Source organism: Colobus angolensis, unplaced genomic scaffold, assembly GCF_000951035.1.
Source record: "Colobus angolensis palliatus isolate OR3802 unplaced genomic scaffold, Cang.pa_1.0 Scaffold84, whole genome shotgun sequence".
NCBI lineage: Eukaryota > Metazoa > Chordata > Mammalia > Primates > Cercopithecidae > Colobus > Colobus angolensis.
In genome coordinates this window covers 113,773-124,132 of record NW_012122265.1, presented here as the reverse complement: position 1 = coordinate 124,132, position 10,360 = coordinate 113,773, and the positions used below count along the sequence as shown (strand labels likewise).

Here is a 10,360-nt window from a genome sequence, read left to right as displayed (position 1 = left end):
CCTCCACCCGGGTCTCCGCCTCGCTGCTGCCGGGGGGCTCGGGGGGCTCCGATGCCAGTGAGACCCCAGCCCCAGGCGGCGCCCGGGTTCTCCACACCGTCCGGAGAAAGAACTCGGGGTGGGGGGTCAGAGGAAGCGAGAGGCAGGAGGCGAGGCGAAGGCGCAGACCCGCCGCGCTCCGCGGAGCTTGGGTCTCCTCCTTAGGGGCGGAATAATCTTTAGGGATTCCGGGAAAGAAGCGGTTTCAGGGACACCCCGGCCCCCGCCGTGACTGCCTCCTTTCTCCCTCATCTGGGTTTTTTTGCCGGGAGGGTCATGGACGTGTCCCTCGCACGGGGTTTTGGCCATTTTCTCGCCCTCATTTTGGGTTTTCTGTTATCCTTCGGTTCCTTGGCCTCGGTCCTGTCCTCCTGCAACCACCCGTGCAGTTCCCAATTCCCGTCTCAACGCCACCGCCCACCTGGACACTGCTGGGCTCAGCCCTGGGCCCGCTTGTCCCTGTATCTCACGCTCCCTGACCCGGCCCACATGTCCCTGTCCTGACCACTGGGTGCAGCCAGAGACGCGGGAGTCCAACACGTGCTCGGAAGCCTGCTGCTCCCACAGGCTCCCCAGCGCAGGTGAGGAAAGCTCCACCCGTCCTGCTGCCCAGGCCAAGAACCCTGGTTTACCTCTGCCCGTGTGTCACCCACACTCCATCCAACCCATGGGCAGGTCCTGTGGCTCCACCTCCATCCGCCCACACCCCCTCCTGGAGTGGCTCAGTCGCTCCCAACTTCTGCTTTTGTTGTGAACAGACCACCCCGACCCCCAACATTTGAGGCAGACCCTGCACTCTGCCCAGAAGGCAGTCGTGGTACCCAACGCACTGAGGATGGGCCAAAAGCGCTCCTCATACAAGCTCCACCTGCAAACCCTCTCCTGCACCTGCCTTGCTTCCCTGACCTCATCTCCCCGCGGCCGCCTTCCCCTACTCCACTGCGGCTACCTGGCTTCCTTGCTGCTTCTAGAACTTTCCAAGCACACTCCCCTGCCTGGCTTGCTCTGGCAGCATCATTGTCTGAAGCACTTTTTCTCAAGACCTCTTTGGGGCTTGCCCCTCACTCCTTTGGGGTTTCCAATGGCCAGTCCTCAATGAGACTTCCTCAGACCCCCCTTTCATGCAACAGGAAACCCTGGCTCCATTCCCACCAGTCCCAGGCTCTGCCTTACTTTCCTCCGCAGCATTTATCGGCCCTACCTGTGCATCTTTATTACATTGTTACTTGTTTAGGCATCATAGGCCTATTGATTGTGGTGTATATTTATGTATCAGATATACATTTATTTACTTGTTAGAGATGGAGTCTCTTTCTGTGGCCCACGCCAGAGTGCAGTGGCAAAATCATATTAGGTTGTTGCAGAAGTGATTGCGGTTTTTGCTTACTTTCCAACCAACCTAATAGCTCACTGCTATTCCTCGAACTCTAGGCTCAAGCCTCGAACTCCTGCTTCAGCCTCCTGAGTATCCGGGACGACAGGCACGTGCCACCACACCTGGCACATGTATACGTATAATATACGTATTTGTGCTGTTGTGTTGTGTATCACATACATATGTGTTGGGTACGTAGGATATATATATATATAATATTATACTATGTATCATGTAGATGTTTGTCTTCCTACCTAGAATTCCAGGTCTAGGAGGACAGGGGTTTTTTGTGTTTTGTGATATGAAGAAATGGAGTTTGAAAGTGGATTATAGTAGGGGATTTCCCCTGGGAAGTGATGGGGCTGAATCCAGAGTCTCCCCCACCTCCCCACTCAGACTGGAGTCTCAGCAGCCCAGCAGGGTTGAGCAGAGAAGACTCCAGGATTCAAGGACCATCCGCTGCTGGTCCTGTCCATCAAGGCCCTTGTCGCAGCGCCTTCTGCAGTCAGCCTGCCCCCTGAGACTCACTTTCCTCATTGAGGAACTGGGGGCCACCATCCTGCCCTGTCAAAGTGGGATGCTGGAAAGACTGTGAGCACTGACCTGGATTGTACCATGCCCGGCCAGGTGTAATAGAAGCCAACAGAAATGGGTGCACAGGAGAATTTACCATCAGTGCATGGGGGCTGCTCACCCACCACGTGGTCATGCCTCCCACCCAGCACGGGGGTTCCGCTCTGTCTCTCCCCTGCCCTAGTCTCCCTTCCCAAAGATCTCAGACACTGGACACCTCTGGGCCTAGGCCACAGCCTCAGGGATGGTCTCATTCCTAACAGGGAGGGACGGTGACCTGCCTACCTTCAGTGTACAGGGGCACAGTCCTGGGGGCTGCTGGGCCACACTGCAGATGGGGGTCGGGCAGAGAAGGGTCATTGTGCTCCCAGGTAGGAGCTCTCACCATCATTACTGTGGCTTGGGTTGGTTGGGGGGTGTCTTCAGGGGAATGGCTGGAGGGGCCCAGGAGAGGAAGGTGGGTGCAGTAGTGGTGGGGCTGGGGGAGAAGGGGTCCCCCAGTGTGTGGAGAGAGGGGCAGACCCTGGACTTGTCTTGGACGGGGCAGGCGCCATGTCTGGGCCTCCCACACGCCTGTCTGGGGCCTCTCGGCTCAGAAGTTTCCCAGAGGCTGACAGCAATGTCCTCCCGCCCTTGGAACCGGCCGTTCTCTCCATAGGGACTTTGACTACCGTCTTCCACCCTGCTCTGGCCACCAGTGCCTCAGAAGGTTGAGATGAGTTCCTTGGGAGGTTCTGGGTGGCCGTCCAGCGCTGGGTGTGCGATGACCAGATCCGGCTTTGCTCTCTTCACAGCCTGAAGCTCTTGTAGTGACTGCTCACTCAGCTCCACAGAGATCAGACTGCAGCCACACACACAGAGCAGAAGCAGGGTCAGCGGTGGGGGAAAGCAGCCGGGCTTTCGGGCAGGGCTGTGGGAGCAGCCGGGCTTTCGGGCAGGGCTGTGGGAGCAGCCGGGCTGCGGTCAGTGATGGGGCTGTCGGCTTAGCTGTGCCACAGACACTCAGGGACAGGTGGTGTCAGCTGAGAGGTTTGTCAGAGGCTGGGGAGGGGCAGAGGCCAGGCCTTGGGGGTGGCAAAAGGGTATCAGGGCTACTGGCCCAGGGTGTGGGAGCAGCCGGGCTTTCGGGCAGGGCTGTGGGAGCAGCCGGGCTGCGGTCAGTGACGGGGCTGTCGGCTTAGCTGTGCCACAGACACTCAGGGACAGGTGGTGTCAGCTGAGAGGTTTGTCAGAGGCTGGGGAGGGGCAGAGGCCAGGCCTTGGGGGTGGCAAAAGGGTATCAGGGCTACTGGCCCAGGGTGCGGCCGTGGGCACCAGACAACAGATGAACATTTGGTCAGGCAAAGTGGTCAAGGCCCGGAGCTGTGGCCAGGGCTTCAGAGGGCAGGCCTGTCAGGGCCGGGCTCCCAGGTCAGTGTTTGAGCTCTGTCACATGGGAGGTCTCTGGGAGGGGCTCCTCTTCAGGGTTCAGGGGAAGCCCCCAGGCACCCACCCCCACCTGGGTTGACAGGCTGTGTTCCCAGCACCCTTCCCACCCCTGCCTCCACCTGAGGGTCTGCAGGCCGCATTCCTGGTGCTGTAGGACTGCACATAGGTAGGTCACCGTGGGGGCAGGCAGTTGGCAGCCGCTGAGATCCAGGGTGGTCAGGGCGGGGCTCTGCCGAAGCATACCCACCAGGTACTGGAGCCCTTGCTGGGAGCTGGGCAGCTGTACCCTGTGGGAGGGCAGACCTCAGGAGCTGCTGGGGTGGTGGGGGCATCCCATGGTCCCTCCCAAGCCAGGCCTCACCTGACCGTCTGCACCCTGCACTGGGGCCAGGCTAGGCCCTCACTCAGCATACGCAGTCCTGCCTCACTGAGCCTGTTGTGGAGGAGGCCCAGCTCTGTCAGTGCCGGAGCTGCCCTCAGGGCCTCAGAGAGGTCTCGGCAGACTGCGTCAGGGACTTTGCAGTGGGACAGCCTGTGGTCAAGAAGCACCTAGATTTACCTGCGGGCGCCTCAGCCACCACACCACCTCCAACTGGACAAACTGGACAAACTGCCCGCTCCCCAGCGGCCCAAGGTTCAGCTGAGAGATGCGTTGGCACCACATCCCTCCCTGGACCCCGCAGAGCCTGCCCTGCCCTTTGTCACCACGCACCCCTGGGAGCTGTGTCCATTTCTCCCTACAACACTCTACAAGCTCTTCGGTGAGCTGAGACGTGTTTCAGCACGTTTGCCGCACAATGGTCCACCAAGCTGAGGAGGCCGACTCAGTTTATTTCGTCAGCCAGTCCCGATGGTTGGGGAGTTGTGGTGTTTCTCCTTTTTTTTCTTTGCCATTATAAATAATGGTGTGCTGAACATCTCAGTTTACCAGCAGAATTGCTGGGCCAAATGCGATCACCTTTTTGGCTCTGATGTTTATGTCCAGGTTGCCACACCCCCACCCCCGTACCAAGCTAATCTGCTGAGTTGCTATCCATGTACGGTGTACCTGTTTCATCATCAGTACTAGTTCCTAGATTTTCTCTTCCTTTCTGCTCACTTGGTGGTAGCTAAGAGTGACTGGAAAGTTATTGCCGTGTAAGAACTGTACGTGTGTGGCCACATTAAACCTCACCCCAGCTCTCTAGATCTACTGGCTCCATTTCACAGGGGAGGAAATGGAAGCTTGGACAGATGGACTTGCCACTGGGCACACAGAAGCAGGCTGGGATTTGCAGACAGCCTGACTTCGGAGCCTGGGCTTGAACGCCTTCCTCCACTGCTTCTAAGAACCCAGCAGTTTCCAGCGGCAGCCTTCCTTCAGAAGGAAAATACACTCTTGCCTTCTCTAATCCCTCCCTCAGTATGCTTCGCTGCTTTCCACTCACACCAGGACCAACCTTTTCCGACCAGTACCTCACCTGGTAATGAAGCTCCAGACCCCCACCCCCTCCTCCCTCCGCTCTGTGTGAGGAGAGCCTGCCAGTCCCAGCACCCACAGGCCTCAGGCTCTGGCCTGACCCCTCAGCCTTCTTTCCTAGGCCACACTTCTGTCTCTGCCCAGGGCATCCTGCTCTCAGTCTGCTCCACAGGAAGGGCTGGGGGCGTGGCCACTCACGTGAGGCTGGTCAGACGGCACAGCGGGTCAGTCATTGCCTGAAAGAGTGGATGAAGAAGGGAGGCTGGCAGTTGTTTTGTGGTGCCTCGAGAACTGCTGGGAGAGAGAGGAAGGTGAAGCCCACCCTGCCCCTCACAGTGCCCCCCAGAAAGGACTCCTGCCTATCTCTAGTCCTGGGGTCTCAGAGCTGCCCCTCCTCCTCACCTCCGTGCTGAGCCACTCCCTTCACACTCCCCCCGCCAAACCCAGAGCACAACCACTCATCTGTGGCCCAGGCACCATCCCCCTGGGGTGTCTGAGTATCACCCACATCCCCCACATGGGTCTTTGGGTCCCCAGGCCCAGTCCCTGCCAACATCGTGACATTCATCCTCTCAACAGATGCCAAGCACCTGGGCAGGGGCTGAATTGGAGCTAAATTCAAGGGAACTCTGGCAAAAGCCTTGCCCGGAAGGAGCTGAGGGTCGGGTGGAGGTGTGGGGCAGATGTCAGCAGGATGGTCAAAAGGGCACTTCTGGAGCCAGTTGGGTCCCCAGCCGGCTGGGGCAGCCAGGGCAGACTTGTAGGACAGGCAGCAAACTGAGAATATTCTAGGTGGAGGGAAGGGCTAGGGCAGAGGCTCAGGACAGAGGGCATCGTGTGTTCCAGAACTTATTGTCAGAACATATAATGGGAAGAAGGGCTGGGCCAGAGCTGTAGGGCCATACGAGGAAGTTTTCATAGGTTGTGGGTGGCTGAGGGTGGGCATGGTGAGGACACCCTGGGGAAGAAGATAGGAACTCAGTGGTTGCCTTGCAAGGGGGTGGTCAAAGTCTCCCCTTTTGGGGAGCCAAAGTCTGGTCTGGACACGCTCCCCATGCCAGATGGACACTGAGGTGCACAGATTTGCACCGGCACACACACCTCACACACAAGAGGGCATCTCTGCCCTGGAGACGCACCTGCTGCCACCCAGGCTGGCCTGCAGCCGCTTCCCCAGGCTCTTCTTCTTCTTCTCCTGCGCAGCAACCAGTCTGCAGCTGATCAGCCGCAGTGCCTGTCCAGCAGGGCAGCACCTCACGCAGTAGCTCAGAACAGCCACGTCCATGCGGCAGAAGCGCACTCCCTGCAGCGCCAGCTCCGGGAGTCGGCACAGGGCTTGGCGCACAAACGCGTCCTCCTGCGTCTCGTACAGGCAGTACAGCAACTCCAGTGGGTAGTTGGGCTCCTCTCCCTCCTCCTCCTCCTCTGGCTCTTCCGTGTCCTCGAGCCCTTTGGTCCCCTCGGTCACCTCTGGTGCCACTCCGGGGCAGCCCTGCCCCTGTCCCTGCACCCACCGTAGGGCCTCCTGCTTCACACGCTCTGAGACCACGCAGCCGAAGTGGCGCTCGATGTCGCGCATCCGCTCCGCGCTCAGCAGTCCGAAGAGGAAGCGCGTGGTGAGCACCAAGTGGCTATGCGGCTGGGCGTCCCCACGCAGGAGTGTCCCAACGCCGCCAGCCGCGGTCCTGGGCACCCCCTCGTCCTCCAGCAGGTAGGACAGTGCCGCGAGGAACTCCTGGAAGCTCTGGTCGATGAACTGGTAGGTGACCTCCGTCTCCAGCACGCCAGGGAGCTCTTTTTTGCTGAGAAACAGCGTCTGGACTTTGGAGCCACGAAGCTCCAGTTGCTCCAGTTGCTTCTCGGCAAACTGCGCCCTGCGTCCGAGGACGCCCTCGCGGGCCAGGCGGCACAGATTGCGCAGGTCGCCCTGCACCCGGGGCCCGTCGGCTACCGGAGCCGAGCTCAGCACGCTGGCGATGAAAAGCAGGTACACGGACGTGGTGGTCTTGGACGTGCGCGACAGGTCCCGGCCGAGCTCCAGCTGCTGGCGCAGCACGGTGCACACGATCCAGCACACGAAGGGCACGAAGCACAGCGCGAACAGCGTTTCGTTCTCCTTCACGAAGCGGTAGGCGCGCTCGGCCCTCCTCTCGTCCTGGAAGAACTTGTAGAAATACTTCTTCTTGTCCTTGTCAGAGAAGCCGCGCACCTCGGCGCACTGCGGGGAACCCAGGCGGCCCTGCAGCCTCCCGGGGGCCGCGGCGCGCGTGGTCACGAGCAGGAGGGCCGTGGGCAGCAGCGCCTTACTCAGCAGCCCGCCCAGCACCCGCGCGCCACTCGCCGCCTCGAAGGGGTCTGTGCAGGGCGCGGCCTCGGGGCCCTCCAGCGCCGGCAGCTCGTCCGCGCCGTCCAGGATGAAGAGCAGCCGCTGCGGTTGGGCCAGCATCTGCGGCACCGGCGCGCCGCGGTCGGGGCACTGGTCCAGGATCAGGTCAGCCAGGCTGCGCGTGCCCGGCCGCTCCAGCAGCTCGCCGCAGGGCATGAAGAAGGCGAAGTCCACCTGGCCCTGGTACAGCTTGCCCGCCGCCCAGTCGTACAGGATCTTTTTGGCCGCCATGGTCTTGCCGATGCCCGCCGGGCCCTGCAGCACCACGGTCAGCGGCTGCCGGCCCTCCTCGTCGCCGCGGAAGAGGCGGTTGAAAGTGTGCGTGTCCGAGCGCCGCGCGCGCCCCGGCTCGGGCTCCTCCGCAGGCCCCAGCGCCTCCTCCTCCGGGGCGGCGCTCTCGGGCGCGATGAGCAGCTTGGTGAAGCGCTTGGTGATCTTCACGGAGCGGGCGTTCCTCTCCTTCACCCGGGCGTGCAGCTGCAGCACGTGCTCCCGGTACTTCTTCTTGTATTCTGGGCGCAGCGGGAGACAGCGCGGGGACAGGGGTCGGCGGTGGGGCAGGCTGCGCCCTCGGGGAGCCCACGCCCTCCCCGGCTCTGCTCAGGCCTCAGTTTCCTCTACGAGACCACGGCCCACGCCCCTGGCGGCCCTCCCACCCCGGTCTTCCCCCAGACCCTCCAAGTGGGGTTGGGACACGCGTGCCCCCCAGCAAGAGAGACCCACCGGACACGGAGAGCAGCGCCACGGAGCCGGGCCCGAGCCCTGGAAGGGAAACGGGGGTGAGGTTCCGCCGAGGGCGGGGAACAGGGGGAAGGCGCCACTGGGGTCCGAGTCACCCTGAGGAGCACGCAGGGTCCTACCTCCGGGGCCCGCGAATTTGTGGATAAAACGCGCGGGGGTCGGGGGCCGCGCCGGGGCTTCTCGGGGAAGCCGGGAGGAGGGCGGCCCAGCCTCTGTCCAGACCGGAGGGACCTCCCGCCCGGGACTCACGCCTCAGCCGCTGCTCCTGGAGCTGCGCCGCCACGTCGCGCGCGTCCGCCCTCTTGAGGGTCTTGCGGGCCACCTCCAGCGCAGGCTCCGGGCCATAGAACTGGGCCAGCTGCTCCGCGAGGTCCACGGCATCCGCGCGCTCCAGCCGCCCCCACGGGATGCTGCGTCCGTCCGGGCCCACGTCGCGCAGCTTGTGGCGGAAGCGCTTCAGCTGCTCTTGGCTCAGTTCCTCCAGCGCAGCCAGGAGCAGCTCGCGGGCCACCGCGAGGCGCAGCCCCGTGCTGGAGACGGGCGGGCGTGGGTCATCTGGGAGCGGCCCTCGGGTGACCCCCGCCCACCCCCGACTCTGGCGTTCGAGAACCCACCGCGGGCAGGGCCTCAGGGAGCCCCGGGCCAAGCTGGATCCATGGGGTGGGGGAAGGGGGCAACGGGGAGTGACCCTAGACTTTGCCCTCCTCCGTCCCCGGACCCGGGTCGGGGCATCTTGATGTTCTTCGCCCTCTGAGGGTGAAGTGGGCACTGGCCACCGCCGACCTGAGCTCTGGGGGGCACCTTCCTCCCCTGCACCTCCCTTTCTGACCCCAGGCCAGGTCACATGCCCTGAGGAAGGTATTTCCAAGAGACCCTGAACTCTCTTTCCTCCCTTTCCTTCTTTTCCCTCTCTTCCCGAGCCTGAAGCAGAACTGGCCTTTATGGCAGCATACACTGCCAGGCCCAGGCTGTATTCCTGGAGTCCTCACCTGGCTGCCTTTTGGTGAGGCCCAGCTTGGAGGCCTTGCACCAGGGCCTGAGTCTGAGCCTCTGGTGGGGAACAGACCCCACAAATGCCCTGTGTGGGGAGGCAGTCCTTAGACTCCTGAGCCTGGGGGTGAGGGTGGGGAAGGATGTGGACAAGGGTGGAGATCCTGAGGGAGTCAGCGGGTGAGGTGGAGGCCCCAGAGGGCTGAGACCAGCTGATTCCCAGTGACCACCCTGGGGCCAGCACTCACCTGGAGCAGGGGGCCTCTGGCTGGTCCATGGGGTCTCTTCCTCCCTGGCTCTAACACTCCTGGGCAGAGGTGGGGGTCAGAGAGGTGATTCCTTCACAGGCTGAGTTGGAGCCAAGCCTTAGAGGTTGTCCAGCCCAGTCCATTCCCCGGGTCCACACACCCCAGCTCAGCTGGCACGAGATGCCATGGGGCCCCGTGGCACACACATCATTGCCCTTTAAGGGCTCGGCTTGGTGACCTTTGATTTTCTTACTCCTTCATTCCATTAATGTTCCCCAAGAACCCCTGGGTGTGGCATTGGGGCATGGCTGTGAGCAGGCAGCTGCAGAGCAAAGTGGGTTGCGTGAAGGAGGTGACTGGCTCAGAGCCTCCCCGAGGCCTCCCTCCTCATCTTCAGAGCCAGCAGCTTCGGTGCCGCACTGTGCCATGTTGGCATCTAGTCACCCTCTGCTTCAACTTATGGCATTCAGGGAGACATTTAGGCCCACCTGGAAAATGAAGGATCTTGTTCCTTTACTTTCTCGATAAACTTGCTTTCACTTTATGGATTTGCCTCATATTCCTTCATGTGCAAGACCCAAGAACCCTCTTTTGGGGTCGGATTGGGACTCCTTTTTGGTAACACCGTTCTGTCAAACCACAGAAGGAATGATACTGAGGAGACCCCTGACCCAAAGGAAATAGACTGCAGCACAAATTGGCCAACTTTGGATAAGTGGTGGGTACCCGAGTAAAGGATGGGATTGCGTTAGAGGCCCAGCTTAGGGGAGTTAGAGTCTCTCCTAAGACCAAGAGCGTTAAAGGCCTCTGTTTTTGTTTTTTTCTGATACGGAGTTTCGCTCTTGTTGCCCAGGCTGGAGTGCAGTGGTGTGATCTCAGCTCGCTGCAACTTCTGCCTCCCAGGTTCAAGAAGTTCTCTTGCCTCAGCCTCCCGAGTAGCTGGGACTATAGGCACGCACCATGATGCCTGGCTGATTTGTGTATTTTTGGTAGATATGAGGTTTTACCATGTTGGCCAGTCTGGTCTCAAACTCCTGACCTCAGGTGATCTGCCCGCGTTGGCCTTTCAAAATGCTGAGATTACAGGCGTGAGCCACTGTGCTCAGCAAGGCCCCTCTTTT

At 61.1% G+C, this 10,360-nt stretch overlaps 1 protein-coding gene across 2 annotated transcripts; it reads right to left on the bottom strand.

Moving 5' to 3' along the window:
• Positions 1–2,605: 2,605 nt before the first annotated feature.
• Positions 2,606–9,471, bottom strand: NLRP6 (NLR family, pyrin domain containing 6). 2 transcript variants are annotated; one of them, XM_011929978.1, is made up of 8 exons: positions 9,240–9,471; positions 8,251–8,531; positions 7,984–8,022; positions 6,014–7,772; positions 5,073–5,168; positions 3,777–3,947; positions 3,535–3,702; positions 2,606–2,828 (listed from the first exon to the last, which is right to left on the bottom strand). In XM_011929978.1, exons 1-8 carry the CDS (start codon positions 9,266–9,268, stop codon positions 2,690–2,692), a joined length of 2,682 nt encoding a protein of 893 aa, XP_011785368.1. In that variant the 5' UTR covers positions 9,269–9,471; the 3' UTR covers positions 2,606–2,689. The 2 variants fall into 2 exon arrangements, with proteins under 2 accessions (XP_011785368.1, XP_011785369.1); XM_011929979.1 differs by having other exon boundaries at positions 5,073–5,165.
• Between the last annotated feature and the right edge of the window lie 889 nt (positions 9,472–10,360).

Bases quoted from the DNA above. Each gene is read 5' to 3' on its own strand.
- NLRP6 (XM_011929978.1), bottom strand. From the start codon at position 9,268: ATGGACCAGCCAGAGGCCCCCTGCTCCAG. The intron at 5,169-6,013 runs GTGCGTCTCCAG...TCTCTCTCCCAG, and splicing joins GCCAGCCTGGGTGGCAGCAG to CAGTTCTCGAGGCACCACAA. The intron at 2,829-3,534 runs GTGGAGGCAGGG...GTGTGGCTGCAG, and splicing joins TGCGGCCTGCAGACCCTCAG to TCTGATCTCTGTGGAGCTGA.